Source organism: Eriocheir sinensis, chromosome 40 (genome assembly GCF_024679095.1).
Source record: "Eriocheir sinensis breed Jianghai 21 chromosome 40, ASM2467909v1, whole genome shotgun sequence".
Taxonomy (NCBI): domain Eukaryota; kingdom Metazoa; phylum Arthropoda; class Malacostraca; order Decapoda; family Varunidae; genus Eriocheir; species Eriocheir sinensis.
In genome coordinates, this window is record NC_066548.1 from 13,630,344 (window position 1) to 13,656,269 (window position 25,926).

Consider the following 25,926-nt stretch of genomic DNA (forward strand, 5'->3'; position numbering starts at 1 on the left):
TATTTCCTGTCCTATGATATGTGACACATAAGCTACTTTCCGTGGAAAAAAAGGGTATTGGGGCAAGTCTTTTCTCTCTCAACATCTTAATATGGGGGGGGTTTCCGTGGTCCCGTGGTAGAGTCTCCGCCTTGCGCTTCGGCGGGTTGCTAGAGCGTGGGTTCGAGACCTATCCTGTGCCATTGGGGTGGAAAGGTGGGCTCTTTCCGACACCCTCAGCCCCGTTGTTGGGCCTCCTCCTTGAGAAGAATTTGGTATCTCTCTACCAGCCGTCTGTGGGGTTGCGCGGCATGCACCGCCTTCCTCCATTGGGGTATCCCCAACGAAATAAAAAATAATAATAAATAAATAAAAATCTATATATAAACGTTATTGTAGTTTGTTTGATGAATTGGAGTTATGCATACTTTTACAAAGCAAGAATTAATTTGCTTACCCAGTGAAAGAAGGCAGGCACCTATGACGATGAAAATCATTTGCAGTCTTAAAAAAGTTTACCTGATAAATCTTACCTCAGAATACGTACAACCAAATATTCAAGATAAGAAGAACAGGTTATACTCACGGAAAGGATTGCACATTAAATGGATTGGAACTGGAAAGGACTGCAACTCCACTTCCTCGTCTCCGTGGTGGAATGATTAGTGTGTCTACAAACTGTTCCAATCCCGGCCTGAGCAGTTGGCGCGCAGCCCAGCCAGCTATTTATCCTTTCCTTCGATGTGGTCGATAAATAGGTAGCCTACCTGGAGAAATCTAGGGAAAGTAAGCTGTGGTAAACAGGATGCTGCACTGGCACTCTGTCCCGGGTTAATGGGTTTTCTCACCACGGGCTCAAGGATCAATGGTAAGGAGATGAGCACCGCGGCCACGCGCAGCTAATAGTGTATTCTCACAGCTTTACCTTCCTCTCTTCTCTACTATTCACACATTTGGCCTCCACCCATACAGCCACATACACATGCTTGTCTAAACACAACAATTCAGGCACATTATAATCTTATGTTTCCCCAACAATGAGGATGAAAAAGGCTGCTTGTAGTTCATTGGTCGTGGCTGATTGGGTCACAATTTCAAACTACATACATTAATTTTTTTGATAAATAAATGAATTAATAATTAATTCAAAACAATCTAAAGAATAAAAAGGTAAATACATAAAAAAAAAAAAAAAACTTTTGGTCAAATTTCTCAGATGGGGTGCACTTGAATTAGCACGTATAATCTTTGGTCGGGTAAGATTTCATAGCAAGATGGTGTTCATTGTCAATTTGGGAAAGGAAAAATTTCAGTAATGTAAATAGTTTTTAATAAATAGATTATCACAGTCACTTTTACAAATGTTTTCTGAAATTCTCACTTAAATAAAAAAAAAAATCAAAGAAAATCTTCACATCATGGATACTAAGTTCTTTTTCTATACAAAAATACTTAATGAAAAGCACCTTCCTCTGCCATTGAGAAATGTGTACTATAAAAGTTCCTGAACATTTTAAAGCTAATATTGTATTAACAACAGAATTATATTTAAGGAAAAAAAAATATGAATTTCAGTTCATGTGCTGGGAGATTGCTTTGTAAAGTATCACTTCTAGCATCCTTCCTCCTGCCCTTATCAACCACTAGAATGGGAAAGATCAAGCTCAAAATGGAAAGACTACTTTAAAAGCTGGAGATATCTATATCCTACAAGTTATCTATTACCCTCCACTGGAAGCACAAAATCTGAAATTATGAGACTTGACTGCAGCATGTCTTGGCTGGTGTTGTGGGAGTGAGCATGGGTAATGAAGTGTGGTGGAGGGAGTGCGGGTAGCAGGTTGGTGGTCTGTGGGGAGGCAGCTGCACCACTGTAGTCATACGTGTCCAGACTAGGACTCACTGGCAGCTCTGCATGGGCTTCCAGGGAAGGCAGAGCTATTTCTTGTTTGATTCCATGATTTGTAAGCTCCCTCCTAATGCGTCCTGGTTCAGCTAAAGCACCATTCTCTAGTGTGCGCAGTGTTGTGGGAATGGTGTCTGAGTCTCCTAGGGGATCTACATCAGGAACCATTACCATAGTTTCAGAACTCTGTGACAAACTGAAAGGTTCTACCACCACTGGGCCACTGTGACCTCCTTGACTGTATGATGATGGGGTGGACAAAGGAATAGCATGAAGGTCACTAGCTGAAACCAAGGACACTGTCTGAAAACTACTCTCCTGAGGAAACTGAAATGTTGATGGAATTAGCTGAATAATCTGTGAATCTCCAACAGTAATGAGATGACCCTGATCAGAGTCAGAGTTTTCCCCCATTAAGATAATACTCTCCTGAGTAGGGAGTAAAATATCTGATGTCCCCTTCACTGAGGCATCAGTCTGAATAACTGGTGACAGAGAGGAATTATTAATAGATACAAATTCAAATTCTTCACACTCCTCCGAAAACTCTTTTGAATGACTCTGATCCTGTCCTGTCCTAGAGTCGTCAATATTTGTATCCATATCTTCTGATCTCTTTAACTTTTTGACTGCCCTAGATTTCATAATTTCTTTGTGAGCTGATGATGAATGCCGCTTTAGATGAGATAATCTCTTGTACGTTGTCCCACAGTGACACTTGTAAGGCCGATCATCAGAGTGCGTTCGACTATGCCTTGCCAGAGAAGACTTATTCTTAAAGCATTTGTCACACTCAGGGCACTTGTAGTTCCTCTCATCAGAATGTACAAAATTATAATGATCCTTGAGGGTAGCAAGGGCCTGAAAGGAACTGCCACATATTTCACACATGTAGTTGCGACTTTCTAAGTGCAGTTCCATGTGCCTCTTCAGGGTGTGGTTGCGCTTTGTGGTGTAGTCACAGTGAGGACACTGCCATGTGATTCCCACCTTGTGTGCCAGCTTGCTATGCTTGGAAAGCAAATGTCTCGTGGGTAACTTAAGGCCGCAGTACTCACAGGTAAAAGCAAAGTTCTGTTTCATATCATATGCATGGTCTTTCTCCAAACTGTTAGTTAGGAGGGTGTGTTCATGCCCCATGCTGTTCATGTGTTTTCGAAGACCACGCTTATGGCTGAACTGTTTGTTGCACAGGCGACACTCAAGCTTCACTCCTGAAATATAAATTATGGAATGTTTTTTCATACATGCAAATCTTAATCTACATATTGACTATTGATTGGTATTTCTTCATCTTTGAAATATCTCACTATCATATAACTAGCTTTAACTTCTTAGTCAATAATTCTGCCTATTATAAGAATTACAAACATTTGAATTAAAAATCTTTTAATATTACCCAATTGTTATAATTATCATCTTCATCCATTATTAGTCTACTGACAAAGGCATATTCCAAATGTTCTCCACCTCTCTCTGACTGATGTTAAAGTACTGCATCCTACTCAAGCAAACTAAAACCAATGCTCTTATTTCATTTCTCCACCTGGCCCTCTATCTGGCCAGACTTCTTCAATTTTGGGTTACCATTGTTATTCTGGATGTCCATTTGTTTTCAATTCTGCACATAATGTTACTTGCCCAACTTCATTTCTTATTCCTGAGTGTCTGTATAACTGCTGAAGTTCTACCCGAGTCAAATGCTCTTTCATCTATGAATACGCCATACATGTGGTTTATTATACTTTACTGCATTTTTAACAAATTGGTTGATGAAATGGATGTGGTCAGCTGCTAACTATCCACTATGAAAATGTTATATGAAATACTCAAGTGGAAAGTCATAGTCACCAAAAGTTACACCTGAAGCCCCCGAGTCCTTCTTGCCCCCTCCTATTGATTCCCTCCTGTCTCCAATTTTCATAGTGTAATTCATCTTATTCATATTACAGTTACCTACTTCATATACAAGAAAGTCCTTAATATGACTTTCAACAGCAGAGATTTTTAAATTTATTGATGTTCTGTATTTCCTTAAATCTCAAATCTTTTTCCTACTTTCTAAAAGAAATACATTTCCAATAAATTGGTCTCTTTTTACATCACTTACTATGAGTCAGGATATAGAGGCCAAAAATGGTCACCTTCCACACCAGTACCAAAACAAAGTAACACCTTTACAACATAATCAGTGTTATAAGTTGTAAGATTTGAGAAATTCTTATGAATTCCTAAGAATTAGATGGCTAAGAAACTCCAGTATGTACCCTCTGTATAGGAACACAAAATCAATGAAAAAAAATACACAAATGCTTGCCAAGTACCTCGATGCAACTGCAAGTGGTGTCGGAGAAGTGAGGGCCTGTTAAACACCCTATCACACTTGTCACATTTATACTCGCGGTCAAGAGTGATATTCTGGGGCAATCTGTTGTGCTCATGGCGACAGTGACGTATCAGTGCCCGCTTGGTTGTGAAGGGCTGTCCACAGATCTCACACCTGTTTTTCTTATGATGCTGCAAAAAATACACTGCATAAGGGAAATCTTATATATTGGATATTTAAGTTTAAAATGTCTCACAGAAAAGGGGATGATAATAATGATGATGTTGATTATTACTATTACTATTACAATCAACATCAGAATGACAAATTATATCTATATAAAGTAGCTTTTATTTTTGTGTAGATTTCATAACATTGGAAAGACTGATATGATTTTCCAACTTGTCAATGCAGGAAATAGAATTTGTGATGATTATGATAATAATGATCATTAAGACTATTTTTTCTCCAACCATTAAGTGGTCATCATATTGCTGACGACGCTTGAAGCTTGCTGAGCAAATGTGACAATGAAACTTGGTAGCCTTATGGTGGTCCGCCATGTGTAAGTTGAAAGGTTCCGTCCCCTTGATGAATGCTCCACACTTCTGGCAAACTTCCTGTTGGGGGAAAAAAAAAAAGAGTTCATTATATCTCTTTTCTGTAAGTTAGATTTATACTAATTTCCATTTACCTGATAAATTCCCACTTAGTCCTGGTGTTTAGGTGCTGCTCCTGCTTAAAATATCCTCCAAGTCCTAGTGCACACAAATTATGGGCACATGAACTCTGAGAAAGTTTCACCTTTCATAGATGGTTACACATATTAGAGTGACTGACAACCCAACTCATCAATTGTCAGTAGTCTATTTTGTTGACTTTCATCACAGACTAGTTGAATCACTTCTACATTTAGAACTGTGTTTGTTTCTGCAGAGGCACAATCATTAAAAATAGAATGGTATTAGCTTTAGATTTATTCCAGTACATTTCAATTGTGCCTTGTGTCCCTCCGGGAATGAGCACTGCACTAGCCCTGCCAGCTGCCAGTGGCCCCTCCAAGGGTGGACGAAAAGTGGCTATGGGCGGAGGGGTCTCCATCTGCCCCTGGGAAGGGGAGGAGGAGGAGGAGGGAGGAACTCTTTAGGGTAGCATGCATAAATGTGAATGGGATGAATGAGGAAGGGAAGAGAAGGGAGATAATTAATGAATTCCAGAAAGGAAAGATTGATGTGCTAGGTGTGAGTGAGACGCATATGAAAGGTAGTGGTGTGTGGGAGTGTGGGAGTGAGGCCAGGGGGAGGGTGTGGAGGGGGGAGTAGTGTGGGCAGGGGTTGAAGGAGGAAGGGGGAGACGGGTGTGTGTTATTGGCCTCCCCATGAGTGTGGGCTGGAGTGGATGGGCATGGGTGGTGTGGTTCGAGGATAGTGTGGATGACGGGGAAGATAGGGATAGTAAGGTATGCATGGGTGTGTGTATATGCGCCAGTGAATGATAAGGGAAGGAAAGGCATGAGTGGGATGAAGAGATTCTGGGAGGACTTAGGACAGTGTTTAAAACTTTGGAAGTGAAAGAAGAATTCTTGTGTTAGGAGATATGAATGCAAAAGCTGGAAGCAGGGAGATTGGTGGTGTGGTTGGGAAAAGGGGGGTGGATGGGTTGAACAAGAATGGACAATACCTTGTGGATGTTTGTGCTGAGGGGGGTCTGTTCTTGGCAAACATCTTCTTCCAGCACAAACTAATTCACAGGTATATGTGGGCAAGGGGAGACATGAGTGTAACAGACTATATAGCTGTGGATATGAGGTTGCAACAGGATGTTGTGGATGCAAAGGTGATGAGAGATATGTATGGTGGATCTGATCACTTCACGGTAGTAGCCAAAATTAGGATGGGTAGGAAGGAACTAGCAAGTGAAAAATTGCATGACAGTGGCCACAGGGAGATGTATAGGAGGAAAGTGGAGGAAATACTTGGAAGAGCAAGAGCACAGATAGAACACAGTGAAGGAGTGAATGAGGTTTATGAGGTTTTTAAGAGTTCAGTGTCAGGGCAACTGAGGAAGTAGTCGGGTATAGGTCATGTGGAAAAGGAAAGAAAGGGAGTGCATGGTGGACGGATGAGATAAAAGAGGCAGTTCAGGAGAAAAGAAGAAACTACAAGAAAATGTTACAGAGAAATGTGCTGGAGGAAGTGACAGGGAGATGGGAGAGAAAGTACAGGGAGAGTAAGATGGTGGTGAAGGGATTGGTTAGGGAAAGTAAAGAGAGAGTGGATGAGGATTTTGGTAGGAAAATTTCAGCAAAATACCAGAACAGAAAACTTTTCTGGAAAAAAGTTAAAAGAGAAATGGGGGAGAAAAGAATGATATTTGTAGCATTAAGAGGAAAGATGGGGTGCTTGTGAGAGGGAATGAGGAGATAAGGGAGGTATGGAAACAGCACTTTGAAACTGTAATGAATGAGAGTGTGGGAGGGAGCGCAGAAGTGACCAGTGTGGGAATAAAGGTCAATGTGGTTCGGCCAGATCCACAGGGGAGGGTGGAGAGAGGTGAGATAGAGAAGGCAATGAAGAAGTTAGAAGTAGGAAAGGCCCCTGGAGCTGATGGCATAACAGCAGAAATGTTGAAGTATGGAGGAGGGGTAGTTGTGGAATGGATATTATGGGTAACCTAGGATGGGAACAGGGTGAGGTGCCAGAGGATTGGAGAAAGGCTATTGTTGTGCCGCTGTACAAAGGGAAAGGGAGCAGAGGTGATTGTAATAGTTACAGGGGAATAAGTCTACTCAGTGTGGCAGGAAAAGTGTATGGAAGGGTTTTAAATGAGAGGATGAAGAAAATAACTGAGAAAAGTGTAGGCGATGAACAAGGGGGTTTTAGGAAAGGGAGGGGTTGTGTAGACCAAATAATTGCACTGAAAATGTTAGTTGAAAAATACCTAGAGAAGGATAGGAAGCTGTATGCTGTGTTCATGGACCTGGAGAAGGCATATGACAGGGTTGACAGGAAGGGGTTGTGGGATGTTCTAAGAATATATGGTGTGGGAGGGTGTTTGCTGGAGGGAATCCGATCCTTCTATAAGGATGCGAGTGCCTCTGTACGCGTTAGGGGTGAGTTGAGTGAGAGTTTTGGTGTTGGTGTGGGTGTGAGACAGGGGTGTGTGATGTCACCATTGCTTTTTAATGTGTACATGGATGGTTGTATGAGAGAAATGAAAGCCAGAGTGGAGGAGCTTGGTCCAAGGCTGAAAGTGAGAGGTACAGAGGAGTCACTGGTTGCAGGCTTGTTTGCAGATGATGCAGTGTTGTTGGCAGAGAATGAGGGGATGCAGCGGAGGATAGTGGATGAGTTTGACAGGTTGTGTAAGAGGAGAAAGCTGAGAGTGAATGCTGGAAAGAGTAAGGTTATGGTATTTGAGAGAGCGAGAGAACAGGTCATCGATTTTGCAAAGCCGTACAGAGTTAGAGCAGAGGGTACAACGAAGTGTAGGATAAGGTTAGGGGAGGAGAGAATGGAGGAGGTGACTGAGTTTAAATATATAGGGACCATTTTATGTTAGCATGGCAGTATGGAAGGTGAAGTGAGGGAAAGAGCAGTGAAGGGCAGACAGGTGGTGGGTGCATTGGAGAGAGTTATGAAAGGAAGAAGTGTGTGCATGGAGGTAAAGAGGGGATAAGGAATAGTATTATCCTGCCAACTCTGTCATATGCATCAGAGACGTGGACATGGAATGCAGCACAGCAATCGAGAATACGTGCAGTGGAAATGAGTTATACAAGAGGTACATGTGGTGTGTCAGGATGGGATGGAGAAAGCCATGAAAGCATGTATGAGCAGTTTGGTATGGGTGTGACAGCAAAAGGGGGGGAGTGTGGAGTGGTGGAGTGGGTGAAGCGTGGTGCATTGAGATGGTCTGGACAAGTGATGAGAAAGGGGGAGAATGAATTTGTGAAGAGAGTGTATGAGGGAAGGATTGAGGGAGGGTGTGTCAGGGGAAGACCACCTGTGAAGTGGATCAATAGGGTGACTGAGTATTGGAGCGAGAGAGTTGGAAGTAGCAGGAGTGAATGTGCTGAGAGGGAGTGCCAGAACAGGGAGAGATGGAGACACTTCTGCCGCAGCCACCCCCTGGAGGGAAGTTCCCATGGGGGAGCAAGGCGTCAGAGATATAGATAGATGGAAAGACATTTCAATTGAAGAAAAGAAGTGATGGCAAATGCCTATGTATCATGAGATAATAGCAAAGATGAAAATACTTTGGTGGAACATTAAACTAAGTTAAGAACATGCCAAAGATGTAAAATCATTATAACTGAGGAATGAGAAGGTAGGTGAGGGCTAAATGAACACTGGTGACCAAGTGGTCAGTGTATAGGTGCGGTGAGCCCGAGGACCTAGGTTCGAGTCCTACCGAAACACGCTGATTTTTTAACCGTTACCGAGTGGCGGAAGATTACCTACATGCTGCCCTGATCTTCAATCAACCCTAACTTCAGCAACTTCATTCAAGTGGAGCACCAGGGGGCAGCATGGGCCAAGCAAGAGTCATACATCACAGCAGCCACTATAAATAAAATTTGCCTGCACCAGTAACGGGCTGGGGTCATTCAGAGGCCCCTCAAGACAGCCTGCTGGTGCTGCAGGCAGCACCTAAAAAATAATAATTAAAGAAATAAAGAAATAAAAGATAATCTGCAACCTTAGTTAAAAAAAAAAGAAAAAAACTTTCCTACCAGAAAGAATATCCCAAGTTAAAGCTGCACAGCAAATTAAATTGGCAGAGCTGGGCACCACAAACCACAGAATCAGTTTCATTTTACTTTGGATACCATTAAATTATTTTATTAGAGTTTAGAATACTTTTTGTAATGAAGGGGTTAAAATCATCCGTGGTTATGCATTCAGTACAATTATATCTGTATTTAACGTAATCTGGCTAACAACAGGTGGTTTATGAAGTTTACCTGAATAAATCTATTGTGCCTGTAGTGGATGACTAATGGCCTTGGTGCCACGCATTTTTTGCAAAAACCTTCCCCTGGTGCCAAACAAATTTGGATTTTTTGTTTTTTGCGGAATGATCAGAATGATTAGACAACACATACTTGATACATTTTACTACTCACTTCTTAAAATTTCCATGATTTCTAGGTGCTGGAAATTTACGATATTTAGAGTGTTACATCCTGTAGACTTACTCGCCCCAGGGAGCTTGTCTATCAAACTTCAGCCTTTTGGCCTGAGAGGCAGCAGAGAGTTCGAAAACCCTCCTTGCTTGGGCATAATGCAAGTAGCGAGGCGTCGGCATCACTTTCCTCACCACTCGAGCTACCACTATCATTATATATATAATCTTTATCAAGGTCACTATCAGACTCAAAGTCACTCGAATCACTATCCGTGAAGTCACTAAGGGCTTCATCAAGGGCCCGAGCAAAGTTGGACGTTCGCAAAATATGCTTTGCGCAGCGAGACATCCTCCCTGCACTGTGGTCAGGTCAGGAAAGAGACCCGTACCCTCGGGATCCCGAGAGGCTTGGTGGGGGGGTGAAGATCAGTGACTAGGAGGGGTAAAGGTATGAATAGTGTCCTGACAAAGTATGAAAAGCTTCTCAGTCAAAATAATGCCACGGCGATTTTTCTAAATTGCCGCCATAGATAAATGGCGCTGGCACACAGCGTGCACCTACCCGCCGCCGTAGATACACGGCGCTGGCACACAGCGTGCACCTACCCGCCGCCGTAGATACACGGCGCTGGCACACAGCGTGCACCTACCCGCCGCCGTAGATAAACGGCGCTGGCACACAGCGTGCACCTAACCGCTGCCGTAGATACACGGCGCTGGCACACAGCGTGCACCTACCCGCCGCCGTAGATACACGGCGCTGGCACACAGCGTGCACCTACCTGCCGCCGTAGATACACGGCACTGGCACCCTCAGGGTTAAACTGATGAACCCTTTGCAGAAAATTACAGAAAATTTCATCCTAAACTCAATAAAATCCTCTACTGACATCCAGAACAAAATTAAATTGATGCCACAGTTCACAGTGTGTATGCAGTGCTCAGCTCAGGCTGCAGTTTCGATAGTACAGAACGATGCTTGACCAATTACAGTGCTCATTATTAACACTGTATGACATTGCCTTCACTCTGCATGAAGTAATAGTACATAATAAAAATGGCAATATGTATGTAGAAGAGAAGACACCAACAAAAAGAGAAACAAATGAAGACTTGTGAGAGAGGCCCATGATTTGCCATAGAATGATACTGAATGAGGCTGTTGCTGATGATGAGAGGAAAATGAAGTGGCAAACATTTTTGGAAAATTTGAACAAAGGATTATCTCTTTATTTACCTCAATGTATTTACCTATTTGTACCCTACCGGGCCCCAGCTAAACTCTAATAGTCCTGTCTCCATATCCATATCTACATTCATCCAGCTTTTCCTTCATTTGTTGGATACTGCTCGCCTCCACCACCTCTTCCCGCAAGCTGTTCCATGTGTTAACACTTCTATGTGGAAAACTATACTTTTTCAAGTCACTCAAACAGGTTCCTTTATTAAGTTTCTTTCCATGTCCTCTCAGCCCCTGCATTCTCGCAGTTAAGAAGAGATCATCTCTATCCACCTCATCAAACTTGTTTACCAACTTGTACAGCATGATCAGATCTCCTCTCTCCCTTCTTTGTTCCAGTGTCGTCAATTCCATCTCCTTCAATCTGTCTTCATATGTCATAGTTGAGAGTTCTGAGACCGTTTTAGTTGCATTTCTCTGTATCCTTTCCAACTTTCTGATATCCTTCTTTTTGTGAGGTGACCACACAACTGCAGCATATTCAAGTTTTGGTATTATCATTGTTGTTATTTTCTTCATCATTTCTTTGTGCATAAAATGGAATGATGCCCTTATATTATGCATCATCTTGTAGGTTTCTCCAAACAGCTTGTTTATATGCTTTTCTGGGGATAGTGTGTCTTGCATTGTTACTCCCAAATCTTTTTCTTCATTTACCACCTTTAAGTTTTCTTCATCCATTCTGAATGTTTTCCATTTTTTTTTTTTACTTTTCCCTATTTCCATAACATGGCACTTGTTTGCATTAAATTCCATCTCCCATAACTGGCTCCATCTACAGTCATCCCTCAAATAGTACGGGGGTTAGGGACCTAGGATTCCGGTACTATTCGAAAATCCGTATAAAATTAGTGCCCCCCTTAGAAACACTCCTGGGCTGTGTTTGAGAGAGGGAATCGGGACTCTCAGAACATCCCGAGTGCTCTCAAACGCGTGACGCGGCAGCACGAGTTGCCAACTCGGCATGCCCAGCAAGAATTTCTTTTACACTATGATTTTCAGGGTGTTGGCCCTGAGGAAGTAAGCCGTTTCAAAGGCTGTAGTTGGGACCGAAAGGGACAACTACCTCCCGAACCAAGACCAAGGGAGAAATCCCAGTGCTGTTACAAAGGCGAAACTCCCGACCGACTACTACTACTAGGCCACCTGTGACATCAAGACCAAAATCAAGATCATAGATACAGCGAAGACTGCTCTCATTCTTGTGGTAGGCTTTCCCTACGGCAACGTACCTCATCCCAAAACGTAACTTCTAAATCTGAATTCCTCTGCAAGGTGAACACCTATCTCGAACGCTTTTGGGGTGCTTTCAGCAGGTGTTTTGGTACAACAGTGTTGCCACTCATGCCATAACTACTTGGTGCGACGAGCGGGAAATTTAAAAATCCTAAAAAAATTATTCCATGACAATCCGTATACAACCGAAACCGTACCAATGGAAACCGTATTATTTGAGGGACGACTGTATACACTTTGTCCAGGTCTTTTTGCAGTTCTTCACAGTCTTCCTCCATTCTCACTTTTCTTATTAACTTTGCATCATCTGCAAAAAGGCTCATATAACTTTTTATACCCTTGGGCATATCATTTATATATACTATGAACATCATTGGTGCCAGAACTGAGCCTTGAGGAACTCCACTCTCTACTCTCCTCCAATTTGATTTCTCCTCCCTATCACCGTCCTCATTTCTCTTCCCGTTAAGTAATCCTTCATCCACTCAATAACCTTTCAGCCCATTCCTCCCCACTGCTGTAGTTTCCAGATTAATCTTTTGTGCGGAACCTTGTCAAAAGCTTTTTTCAAAGCGAGATATACACAATCAGCCCATTCTTCTCTCTCTTGCACCACGTCTATTGCTCTTGAGTAGAAATATAGTAAGTTACCGTATTTGACAGGTTATAAGACGCATGGGCTTATAAGACACACACCCCAATTCCCGTAGGCAACATGTAAAAAAAAAAAAAAAAAAAAAAAAAATATATATATATATATATATATATATATATATATATATATATATAGATATATCTATATATATATATATATATATATAATAAACCGGTTTGAACCACGAGTGTCAGGTGAAGATTTTTCGCCCGACATTCGTTGCCCTCCCCACTATCAGGTTATTATTAAAGTTTCACATGTATTCAGGTCCTTATCAAATCCCAATACTTTACATTTAAAACCCTGGCAAAACTTAAGAATAACCACTCTAAAACAATATTCGTAGTAATTTAGCACGTGAAAGAATTATTATTATAATGCATTTTCGTATACGTTTTACCTTGGGGAGGGGCCAGGGGGGCAACCCTCTTTAATTATAGAGTTAGGTGGCTTGAATTTTCTAAGTCCATTGTTATTGTTTCACAACTGCCTCTATACACAGACTGAGCCTCATACCTGCCTTGCAGTGCACCCTACAAACTAGTTCCTAAGTCAGTAATATCCAAAATGCTCATGGATTATAATGATTTTGGACAAAAAAACGGTCTTTTAAGAGTTTTACGTTAATTTTTCTCTATATTAAAGCAACTAATGCCGCAGCTATTTGTATTTTCTAATACATTCGAAAATGTTACTACACGAGGGTTTCAGCGGCGGCACCTAACGGCGGGTTCCTGAAGTCAGTTGTTTTCAAGCCGCCATAATGGATGGAAGGCCCGACACTCACTCCCTCAAAATATCAGTCTACTTTACCTTTCAGTAAGTGTAAACTGAATATTTAACCTCTTTATTGGTGTGCATGTAGGTTGACAAAAGGACCGATTACTATCCCAGTACCGGGTCCAACAAAGACACGGGGGTGTCATGTGTCACATGGTGTGACAAGCAAGTGTCAGAAAACAAACGGATATTGTTCAATGCACGATACTTATAGTGGAGTTTGAGTAAAATGGAGGCCAGGGTCATACGTAGCAGTCAGTAGGTCACTCCCGCGTCAGTTAACAGCAGGAGCGTCAGTTCAATCTGGATGACAGCTGTCACAAATCTGTTTTATTTTGTACCTTAAACTACTCGGTAAAAATGATCTAGCATCAACTTACAAGAAGTGGACGGGTTAACCGTCAGTATTGTACCATATGTAATTATGAAACATGACATTTCCCAAGAGTTGCTCGACTACGATTGGGGTGGTGGGGTGGGGGTTCAACTACGCTGACCATCCAATTACACGCCCTACACTCGTCAACAGACCCGCTGCGGCGGCTGCAACGTTATATTGGAATAGATTACAAGAGTATACGTTAGGGAATTTCCTTTCTTTAGAGACTAGGGATTTTTGTAGGGACATTTTGAAAGCCCATTTTTCAGTGATTTGGCCGTCCACCACCAAAACCACTGTTCCCTACAGGGATTAATCGAGATAACAACCACCAAAACCACAGCTCCCTAAAGGGATTAATCGAGCTAACGCCGCCGCAGCAAAATAGCTCGTATTCATTACCTACCTTATGAAACATCACTAGGTCTTCATATATTTTTTTTCTACAAACGTTTGGTTAGCGACGGTACGCTTGGTTAGCGATGGTATGCTTGGTTAGCGATGGTACGCTTGGTTAGCGATGGTACGCTTGGTTAGCGATGGTATGCTTGGTTAGTGACTAGCCCACGCATGTGAGACCAGGTCCACCACGCGTGGTTATTTATTTTTTTTAGAACACGCAGCCCAACGGCTGCCGTGCTGAGGGCCGGGTATAGCCCAGGCCTGTTCAGCCCGAGTCTCGGATGACCTTGAGTTATGGCTCAGGGCTGCTTTGGGGTGGTTAGCGATGGTATGCTTGGTTAGCGATTAGCCCACGCATGTGAGTATACGGTAGGGATTTTCCTTACTTTTGAGACTAGGGAATTTTTCAAGGGAAATTTTGGAAGGCCATTTTTCAGTGATATGGGTTCCCCCCCCAATACCCTGGTTCCCCAGGGTTGTCTTGGGGGATAGGGGGGCTGGGGTGGTGGAGGGGGTGGAGTGGTGATTCTTAAGATTTACCAAAACCCTTAATATTTGCTGGGACCTACCAGAACTGGTCCTTCTTATAGACTCAAGGGTACTGCTTTGAGATGTAAACAAACATGGTGGAGACAGCGACATTCAAAGGGGTAACGGGTATAAAGTTTGTGCATCATATTTCTTTATTATTATTCTACATGATAAGTCTAGTTGTTGTAATATTCTAGTACATTTTTAAAACATAAGGAAGTGTGAAATTTCAAACTTGAATGTACTTCAATGTTTGTTGACTGCGTATGTAAAGATAAGCGCAAAATGGAGAAACAGGCACTTGTAAATATCGAATAATAACCTATCTTCTCAATATCTCATCAATATTATCCATATATTGTTTGTGTTTATCAATCAAACAAAGTTAAATAGTTTTATGAAGGTCTGTCTTACCTTAATGATCCCTGTCTACTAAGGAATCATAGCGTGTCTTGCGAGTGTTGTCAGGGTTGGTGTACAACCGTCCACTAGTTTGTTTAGGTACAAGCATTAAGTCACTTAATTTTCTTCCTGACTGGTGTCATTTTATATGAAGTAGCAGCGGTAAGTACTACTGTTATACACTATTACTTTAGAAAAGAGTTGCCGTTGTTGCTGTAAATACGATCGCCATCTTGTTTACATTTGCGGGGAGGTTTAAAGTTTAATTAAAGTGCCATTGCTGCACTAAAACTTCACTAGCCAGTGACCCAAAGCTAAACCTTGACCTTATAAGACGCAGGGTGATTTTCAAGGACATATTTTTGGAAAAAAAAGTGCTTCTTATAAGCCGTCATATACGGTAGTGACACACAATTTCCCTTTTCTAAATCCAAGCTGTCCCTTATTTATCATGTTTTCCTTTTCTAAATGTTCGATCCATTGCTTTTTTATTATACTTTCACAAATCTTGCATATTACACTTGTCAAAGAGACTGGTCTATAATTTACTGGTTCAGTTTTATCTCCACTTTTATAAATTGGTACAATGTTCACTCTCTTCCATTCTAAAGGCACTTTTCCTGTATTTATAGAGCATGTTATTATATCATAAAGTGGCTCCAATAATTCATTTCTACACTCTTTTAGCACTTGTCCCGAGATTTCATCCAGTCCCATAGCTTTCCTTCCATGACAATATTCATGTCAGGGCTAGAGTAGGTGATGATCAGACTGGAAGTGTGGTTGGAGAGTAGGGTGTGAAGGTAATTAATAGAAGTGGTTGGTATCTAATTATCTTATGAAGAAAAAGAAGTTTGTTCTCAGCAAACACCAGCATAAAAATACTCTAGCAGCAGTAGCAGAAATCAGAAGGTGACAAATGAGTAGTCCATTTTCCCTGCCTTCTCTGGTTGGTCTGGGGATGAGATCAGCAAGGAAAAAATGATAGATATAAAAAGTTACCTCTTCATCAGATGCGTGAACTTTGAGATGGTAGTAGAGGGAGGAACGCTTCAGAAAACTTCTGCTGCACATGTGGCAAGGATAAGTCTTTGATAACAAGTCAAAGTTATGCTCTGACTTCATGTGAGCTTTTAGCTTTTTGTGGCTACAAAAGCTCTGTGAACACTTGCTGCAAATGTTTCTCTTATGGCCTTCCATGTGTCGTATATACGTCACCTGCCAAGGGAAAAAAAGTGTTATGTATAATAGAAATGCTGCTACAAAATAATACATCACACTACCTGTTTCTCCTCAAACAGAACACCAGTTTATTCATAAGAGTGAAAAAATGCAAACCAAAGCAAACTAGTTGTTATTATCTAGTGCCGGTAATGCATGTATCAAAATGTAATAATAAATTATAAATTTGAAGTCTAAACCATTAAGAGGTGAGACACATAAGCAGGCAAAATCTAGCAAAGATGGTCATGCAAGTCTAATGCCAAACATTTCAATAGGGGAAAGAAGAATCTAAATAACCTTGTTAATGAAATTGTGTCAGTGGGAGGCCACTAAAACAAATCCAGCAATATTGAAACTGCCAGCTTCAGATATGCACAGATACATAATTTTATACAAGAAGGTAAAATTCCAGTGTAAACAACAATTAGTACAGATGATGGTGAACACTGCATCCATTCACCCATACTTGTTTCTGATAACATTATGAAGCTAAGACTGGTTATATAAATGACCACATGCTAACCAGTAGTTACTACGAATGTATAGAGACTTTTCTGAATGGTTCAATTGCGGTGTTTTGACCACTGTGTCATGGCCCTGAGGGGACAAAGCAAGCAAAAAAACTTTTTTCCTATCAGCCTGACCTGGGTGCATGTGTTGAAATGTTATCTAAAAGAAACACCTAGTTGAACTAAATGTATATTATAGACTAAATTTCAGGTTTTGACAAAGAAATAAGGGGTTATGATTTACTTGACTGACTTCTAAGCATTTATGTTACATTGTAATACAGTATACATAAATACTTAAATAACAATCAAGTACAACATAACCCTCTATTTCTTTGCCAAAATCCGAAAGTAATTCATATTATGCATAAAGCTCAACTATATTTCTTTTAGATAACAGGTGAACATATGTACTCAGGTCAGGATGATAGAAAAAAGTTTTTCTTGTTTTGTTCCCTCAGGGCCTGGATACACATACTGTGTTCATTGTGTTAGTCTTGCTCAATCATGGGCCTACCAAAGCAATCATATTCCTTTCCTCCTAATATATAACTGCATAATGTTTCAACTCACCTTGTGGACAAACTTAGCCTGGCAGATTGTACATGATAGGTGACCTTCACACTGTCGCTGATGAGCCATGAACAGTGAGATGTCTGGGAGTTCTTTTTTACAGATCTTGCAGCTCACTGGCTGAAGACTAGAAGGTAGAACTTCTAGTTCCTTGTTCTCTGAAGTATTGGTTTCTTTCTGGTACTGAGGTTTACATGTGATAACGTTCACCCCTTGTTCACTGTTACAGTTATTGTTACACTTTTCACCAGCACTTTGACCATTAACTGGCAAACTGCCTTCAAAACCGTGACACTGATTATCATCTCTGACACAACTAGTAGTCTCTTCCAGCAACACACTATTGTTCAAATCCAAGTTTGCTCCAATTTCCCTTTCATGCAAATTTGATGCAGAAGTATCTGTAACTTCTATTAATTTGTTTTCCTCTGAAGATGAGGTTTTGCTATATTTGGTATGTCTATGTCTTTTGTTTTCTGAACAGACCCTCTTCTGCTTCTGCCCATGCACTGATTTGCTAGGCTTTGACTTCTCTTCATTCCATACATCACTTGGTTCACTGCTAAACACAGCCCCTTGAGGCTGATGAGAGTTTGTAGGTGATCCTTCATGAGCCATAATACACTCCTCTATTTTGACATTCTGTACAATGCTGGATGTACTGCTCAAGTCAACAGGTGTCTTGTCATGTTCCATTTCCTCATGTGTTTCTCTCCTCTTACAGCAATCAAGGTTTCCATTTGAGCATGATGTTGAAGTTTCCAGTGCTCTTCCAAAACCATCTTGGTTACTTTTCCTGGAGATAGTGTCAATTTTGTACTCTATCTTTTCATAATGATCCTTTTCCAAATAACGGAGCAAATATGAATGATCTTCAGAATATATACTGTCTCTTTCATTTATGTTATGAAAATGTGACAGATTTAAAGAATTACAGCTATTATCATCAAATGAATTGTTCTTATCACATGAAGCAAGTTTACCTTCACTCTGATACTTCTTTTCATTCTTTACCCTTAACTGTAATAAAGATTCTCCTGAGCCATACTCCTGGGAGTTGTGTCCATTGTGCTCTTCTAGTACATGCAAATCTCTATCAGGATCCTGAGAGTGAAGAATTGCTCCAAATTCAGAAGCTTCTCGGCTGCCTTCACAGAAATCCCTTGAGGTAATTAATGCCAATTGCTGTTCACTCTGGGACAACATGGGTACTGCTACTTGCTCATGACCAGTGCCCAAAAGTCTGTCTTGTTCAGACACATTTAATACTTCATTGTATTTTCCAAGACTTTCAAGACAACCATGTTGCTGGTTTTCATTCTCTCCCTCATTTTTTGATTCATTATGAGGGATGTAAAATGACCTCTTGTCCAATATATTATTACGAGATTCACTTGTCATTTGGATAAGCATCCCATCTTCCCTTCTATCATTGACACAATCGTTTTTAGTCTTGACTTTAGAACAGATGTCATTTCTGCTATTTTGCTCTTTCTCTAAAATGGACTCCTTATGAGGTAGTTCTGCATCATCTGTACTCTCTGTTTCAGTGAGGGTGCTTTCTAGGCAGTCTGTCTCAGACAGATGATGTAGAATATTAAAAGATAAATTCTCCTCAATGGAATGTTTGAGATGGGTTGGCTGTGGAAGCACCTGGGACTGAGGGACCTCATGATTAAGGCATAAATCCTCATCTATATCCTGTCCTTCACTTCCTGCACTGGGATGTTGGTCAAATTCACTCTCTGACCCTTGACTCCCTTCTTCCTGTACTGGACAATGGTTGCCTCTATCTTGGTAAAAGTACTTTCCTGGTTCAGGCAGATTCTGCTTAGCTTTGGATGGGGCTGAATTCTGTAACTGGGTCTTGACTGTCACTTTGAGGAGATTTATGGCAGTCTGCTTTTCTCCTACCGGAAGCTTTTGAAGAGTTGCTAATAATCCATTCAACTGAAAAATAATAATTTCATCAGTTATATTGAAGAATAGTGGATTTTGACTAAAAATCACAATTCTGGCTAGATACTAAATAATGTTGTAATGAATAGAGGTTGTGAATGGAAATGATTACTGAACACTACAAACATACAGTGTGTGTCTATTGAAGTTCATGCCTTTTCATTACTAATAAACTTTTGAATTTTACTGACAAATTTGCCTCTTTTTCTAATCAACCCAGTGCAGTATAACACTGTAAGATCATCATGGAGCTCTTCATAACACCTAATAATGCACGTACGCGTCTCCAATATTGCCCCCACGAGAATAAGAACCTTTCCAAGGTCACACATGCTGTTGCACTTCTCTAGTTTTACCTGCGCATCATACATGTGGGGGGTCCATGGGGAGTGTAGCCCACCTTGGTTAGGAGGGGGGTCGAGGGGGGCGAAGCCCTCTCATTAGCAGGTTGTAAAGTTCGGTTGGAGTAGTCTAAATATGTTCCACAAAAAAAAAAAAAAAAAAAAAAAAAAAAAAAATCCAGCGCATCATACATGTGGGGGGCTCTTGGGGGGGTGCAGCCCCCCTGTTAGCTGTTAGGTTATAAAGTTAGGGACTTTCCTTACTTTCGAGACTAGGGAGTTTTCCTTAATTTAGGGATTGGTTAATCTTAGGGAGCACCATTCCAAACCAATATTCTTAGTAAATAAGCACGTGAAAGAATTATTATTATAATGCATTTTCGTATACGTTTTACCTTGGGGAGGGGCCAGGGGGGCAAGCCTCGTTAATTATGAAGTCCATTGTTATTGTTTCACGAGCGCCTCTATGCACAGACTGAGCCTCGTACCTGCCTTGCAGTGCACCATACAAACTAGTTCCTAAGTCAGTACGTGCATGGATCATTACGATTTCGGACATAAAACGGTCTTTACGAGTTCTACGTTATTTTCTTCTCAATATTAAAGCAAATAATGGCGCAAGTATTTGTATTTTATAATTTTAAACGATTATATTCAGGATGTATTACTACGTGGGTTGAATAGTGCAGGCAGTGCCACGTTGGCAGGGTTTCTGCCAGTTTTCATCGCGCTGCCATGATGGATGGACCAGACTCTCACTCTCTCACTCAAAATATCATTGTACTTCACCTCTCGGTAAGTGTTAACGGACTATTTAACCTCTTTATTGGTATGCATGTAGTTTGACAAAAGGACCGATTACTGTCCCAAAATCGTGGCGAGTAGTGACACGGGCGTGCGACATATGTGCATTTTGTGAATAGTGGTCGCATGAAGCTTGTCACGTGTCAGAAACCAACCGGATATTGTTCAACGCGCGTAATCATAGTTTAAGTAAAATGGAGGCCAGGGTGATGCGTAGCAATCGTTAGGTCACTCCCGGGTCATATGACAGTAGGAGTGCCAGTGCTGGATGACAGCAGTCACAAATCTGTTTCATTTTGAACCCCAAACTACTCGGTAACAATGATCTACCATCAACTTACAAGAAGTGGATGGGTTAACCGTCAGTATTGTACCATATGTTTTTATGAAACATGACATTTCCCAAGAGTTGCTCAATTATACAGATTGGGGCGGCGGCGGTGGGGGGTGGGGTGGGGGTTCCACTATGGTGACCATTCAATTACACGCCTGACACTCATCAAAAGACCTGCTGTGGCAGCTGCTAGGTTATATTGGAATAAATTACAAGAGTATACGTTAGGGACTTTCCTTACTTTAGACTAGGGAATTTTCCCTATTTTAGCAATTTTTTAGGGACATTTTGGAAGCCCATTTTTCAGTGATTTGGCCTTCCACCACCAAAACAACGATTCCCTACAAGAATTAATGAAGCTAACTGTTGGGTTAAGAATCGTTTTAGTACCGTGCCAGTATTTCGATCCATTACCTACCTTATGAAACAACACTAGCTATTCATATATGATATCTTTTCTACAAATGTTCAACAACCATGGAAACGCTTTCAAAATCCAATTCAAGGAGTATTTATTATTGAAAATAGGGGATAGTGATCATGAAAGCGCAGCCTCCTCTGGCGGTGGCCGTGACGGTGGTGCAACCGGTGTTGCGAGAAATACCTCCTTGCAGAAAGAAGTTGCATATATCCCTGGTTAGAATGGGGGGGTCAACAGGGGCGAAGCCCCCCCGTTAGCAGGTCGTAAAGTTTGGTTGTAGTAGTTTAAATATATTTGACATGCAGCGTGGCCCGTCAGAAATTACGCAGTGCGGGGCGGATTGGGAGGGCGGCGGTGACGGGGGGTCACTATGCCCACCATCCAATGACACGCCTGACACTTGTCAACAGACCGAATGCTAGGTCATATTGGAATAGACTACAAGAGTATGCGTTAAGGACTTTCCTTACTTTCGAGACTAGGGAATTTTCCCTGGTTTAGGGATTTTTCTAGGGAAATTTTGGAAGCCTATTTTTCAGTGATTTGGGCTTCCTCCCTCCAAAATCCCAGTTCCCCAGGCTTGTCTTGGGGGGTAGGGGGAGCTGGAGTGGTGGTTCTTAAGATTTACCCCCCACAGTTACCCAGGCTTGTCTTGGGGGGTAGGGGGGGCTGGAGTGGCGGAGGGGGAGGCAGACTTCTTATAAAGTATAACCAAATATACGAAGAGATAGTGATGTTTCATAAAGTAGATAATGAGATATTGGCACGGTACTAAAACGAATCTTTACCCCAAGGGGTTGTGATGTATACTTATTTAATTTCAACTCTCAAATATGGGAGCATTACCTCTTCGTATCCATAACTCTGTGACTTAGGACGAATCTTAACCCTGGAGAAATACCCACTGCTCCAAGAAAACTAATATAACATTCTCTGTAATAGCCTTCACAGAATATCTACACTGCTGTACATTGGTGCTCACAATATTATATGTTCAACGGCAGTAGTCTGACGCCCCTTTGTAACGCCCTGTATTACACCCAAAGACCCATGCATCTCTATGAACATTACCCCCTATACTAATAACGTCACCTGCGTCCTAAAGGCATTGAATTCAGTAGGTTGCCCGTGGGAGAAGCCGGCCATCACGATAAGTTGTTGAAACAAGGAATTCTGTCGTCGACCATTGTTGTCCTGCTAGGTCTTGATCTTGATCTTGATGTCACAGGTGGCTCGGGATTTCTCCCCAGCCAGGCCTTTGTATCGGCAGCTCGTGTGAAAAGAAAACAAAACATGCGGAAAGTCTATGTTCTCGGGGCAAGATATCATTCCCTACATCTTGCACGCCACATGCCCTCCAAGAACTCTTTCACCGCCTCAATCACTCGTCCACTCGTCTCTCCACTGAGCCCCAGCAGCAGCACCATCCACTCCCTTGCCGTCCTCCCGTTCACTCTACGTCCCATCTCACTCAGAAACACATGCATCATCTTCGTTCTCTCCCTGTCATACTTCTTGCATTCCAGCACTACATGCTGCACAGTCTCGTCCACACCCCCGTCACACATCTGGCACACTTTGCTGCAGGACTCAGACCATCTATAGTTCCTTGCATTCACATCCAGACACTGCGCTCTAGCACGGAAAAGATCACCTCCCAGGCTTCCCTCATACCACACCTCACACTTTGGGGCTTCTTCCTCCCTGTACCAGTCGAGAGTTTCCTTTCTTTCCATCTCATTCTTCCACTTGGTCAATCCCTCATCTTTAACTGCCATATCTATCACATTCTTCCACTTTCGGCGCACTCCCCGAAGCCGCACCTAAGTAGGAGTAGACCACAGACTTATACTAAACTACTCGCCCACAGGCCCTCCAAATGAAGCCGGCCTGGACCGTGCGTATGCCCAGTTGCTCCAAAACCGACGACTTCACACATCTCACTCCCACCCTGTTTCTTGACCCCAACATTCATTTTTACGAAAAACTGAGACCACCATCATCTTCCTGAGAAAATTCTGCAGCACACTAACATAAAATTGTAACAATAATGTAAAATTACACATAAGGAAATCAGAGTTAAGTGAAGTATGTTTCGAGTACACATTTTCTTGCACTTATTTCCTTTAAACTCCTTAGTACTCAGCTGGTTTTCGTCGCATCACTTTTAAAAGCCCAGATCCTAAATCTGCATGCTTTTTTGCTTCTGATGGTGTAGGGTACGTCCCGAGGTAAAAATATACATAGGGTCAAAATCACATCCGAACATAAGCCGCGCCGTGACGGTGTTCATTCGCCTAGGAATTTGTTTACTCAAGTCAGACTCGCCGCTCACGCACAGACCGCTATATGTAGGGAGGGATTCCAGCTTACCAGTAATGAACTCCTGTGAACTTGTAATGTCCAGAAATGTGCTACAGTTGTAATGGCATTTTTCCCCATGTAAATAGAGGTAACGAGATGTTTGCGTAGCCATCCAAATATACCTACATGGGTTTCTCATGACGTGAAGGTGTAGCGGGTGCTACTTCAGGCAGTCCAACTTCTTGGTTCAGGAAATGGAGAACCAAACACGGTGATGGTGTGACAGCATCTGATATATATATATATATATATATATATATATATATATATATATATATATATATATATATATATATATATATATATATATATATATATATATACAGCTATTTACAAGCAGCATGGATCTAGCGCATAGACTCCGCGTCCCTCGCGTTGTGATTGGGTTTGTAGCGAAGCCCGCTATACGTACAATACTCCCCGCTCAGCAAAAACGTTCCGTTGCAAGTGAGAGGGGGCGGAGAGTCGTACATGAGCGGGGTCGTCGTCTCGAAGGAATGCTGGCTTGAGTCAGTCGATGGAGACCCAGTCGTCGCTGCCCTTTATACGAAGCAGGAAAGCTTTCTTCTTTCTTTGGATGACTTCGTAGGGGCCATAGTAAGGGGGGTGAGGGGTGGTGTGTTGGCGTCGGTGCGAAATTGCAGAAAGACATGCTTTGATAAATGTAGATCTCGGGGGACGTAACGGTGATCCTGAGGCGGTTGATGTCGTTGCTCGTAGGGGCGTCTGGGAAGAATTCGCCGGGTACAACTAGGGGCCGGGTCGCCGAAAACCATCTCAGCCGGGGAGACGTCGAGGGCCTCCTTTGTGGCAGTCCGAAGACCGAGGAGGACCCAGGGCCAGAAGCTGTGAGGACCATGTAGAGCTGTCGCATCGTGACATTAGGGCCGCCTTGAGGGTCCTGTGAAATCGCTCCACCATGCCGTTAGCTTCAGGGTTGTAAGCTGTAGTGTGGTGGACTGCTGTACCCAACAGCTGTCCCATGGACGTCCATAACTGCGACGTGAAGGCGATGCCGTGGTCGGATGTGATATGCTCTGGAACGCCGAATCTGGCGATCCATCCGGAGAGCAGGGCCGCGGTGCGGGAGGCTGAAGTGGTGTCGGGCATTGGGACGGCTTCAGGCCATCTGGTAGAGCGGTCCACGATGGTGAAAAGATAACAGTCTCCTGCTGACTGAGGAAGGGGACCCACTACGTCCACGTGGAGGTGGGCGAACCGTCTCTAAGGTTGGTGAAAGGATCCGAGGCCCGTCTCGGTGTCGGTGGACTTTGGATTTCTGGCAGGAAGAGCAGCGAACCCAGTTCCCCGCGTCGCGGGAGATCCCGTGCCACACGAACTTTTTGTGTTTGCAGTCGTGTTGTCGCTCGTCGTGAAGGATGTGACAGGTCGTGGACAAGGTCGAAAACGTGACGGCGAAGGGATGCTGGTATCCATGGGCGTGGTTGCCCGGTGCTGACGTCGCAGAGGATGGTGGTGCCGGAATCACCCAGGGGAACGTCCTTCCACTTCAGGGCTGTGAGTGATGTTCTCGCTGCTGTCGTCTCGGGGTCCCGTTGCTCCTCCTTGGCACGGAGGTTGTAGTTGAATCCCAGTTGAACTGCGTCTATCTCGACTCTGGGGAGGGCGTTGGCTACGGGGTTCTTCCTGCTTGGGAGGTGTCTGAAAGTGCAGTTGAACTCGGAGATGGCTTAGAGGTGCCGGCGCTGTCGTGGAGACCAGGCGTTCGTCTGTCTAGTAAAGGCGTGAACCAAGGGCATGTGGTCGGTCTGGATGGTGGAGGTTGCGCCCTCCAGGAAGTGGCGGAAATGGAGGAAAGCTTGGTGGACGGCGAGAAGTTCTCTGTCGAAGGCGGAGTAGTTCCTTTCAGCCTTAAGGAGTTTGCGGCTGAAGAAACTCAAAGGGCGTGGCTGGCCGTGGGTGATTTGTTCCAAAACAGCGCCAATGGCGATGTTGCTGGCGTCCGTGGTGACGATGAGAGGCTTCCCGGGAACTGGAAAAGCAAGGAGGGCTGCCATGGCGAGGGCGTCTTTCGCTTTCTGGAAAGCATCTGCTTGTGAGGGGCCCCACGTCAGGTCCTTTGCCTGCTAGTACTGCGTATAGTGGCGCCAAGGTGGAAGCGATCCCGGGCAGGAAGCGGTGGTAAAAGTTGACCATTCCCACGAATTCCTGGAGGGCCTTGAGCCCTTGACTGTGGTGGGCGTGGGGAATCTTCGGATTGTGGTCACCTTGTCTGGTAGGGGTGAAACGCCTGCAGGAGAGAGATGGTGCCCCAAGAAGTCCACCTCTCTGGCGCCGAACACACACTTGTCGTAGCGTACCACCAGGCCGTTCGAACCTGCTGAAGGCGCCCCAGTACTTCGGAGATGTCGTAGCTGTTCTTCTTTTGATGATGAAAAGATGAGGATGTCGTCGATGTAGCAGGCACATT

The 25,926-nt window shown here is 42.9% G+C and overlaps 1 protein-coding gene across 1 annotated transcript; it reads right to left on the minus strand.

Annotated features, from left to right (window-relative positions):
* Positions 1-1,292: 1,292 nt before the first annotated feature.
* On the minus strand, positions 1,293-22,834 carry LOC127009386 (zinc finger protein 112-like). Its single transcript, XM_050882424.1, has 6 exons — positions 22,224-22,834; positions 17,273-19,222; positions 15,969-16,184; positions 4,685-4,831; positions 4,210-4,402; positions 1,293-3,099 (listed from the first exon to the last, which is right to left on the minus strand). The coding sequence occupies exons 1-6, from the start codon at positions 22,275-22,277 to the stop codon at positions 1,694-1,696; spliced, it is 3,966 nt and encodes a 1,321-aa protein (XP_050738381.1). The 5' UTR covers positions 22,278-22,834; the 3' UTR covers positions 1,293-1,693.
* Positions 22,835-25,926: the final 3,092 nt, after the last annotated feature.

Excerpts from the sequence above, each read along its gene's own strand:
- LOC127009386 (XM_050882424.1), bottom strand. The coding sequence starts at position 22,277 with ATGGCCGGCTTCTCCCACGGGCAACCTACTGAATTCAATGCCTTTAGG. Across the intron at positions 16,185-17,272 it reads AGGCTAAGTTTGTCCACAAG|GTGACGTATATACGACACAT; the intron begins GTGAGTTGAAAC and ends TTCCCTTGGCAG. Across the intron at positions 3,100-4,209 it reads CCACTTGCAGTTGCATCGAG|GAGTGAAGCTTGAGTGTCGC; the intron begins GTACTTGGCAAG and ends TTTATATTTCAG.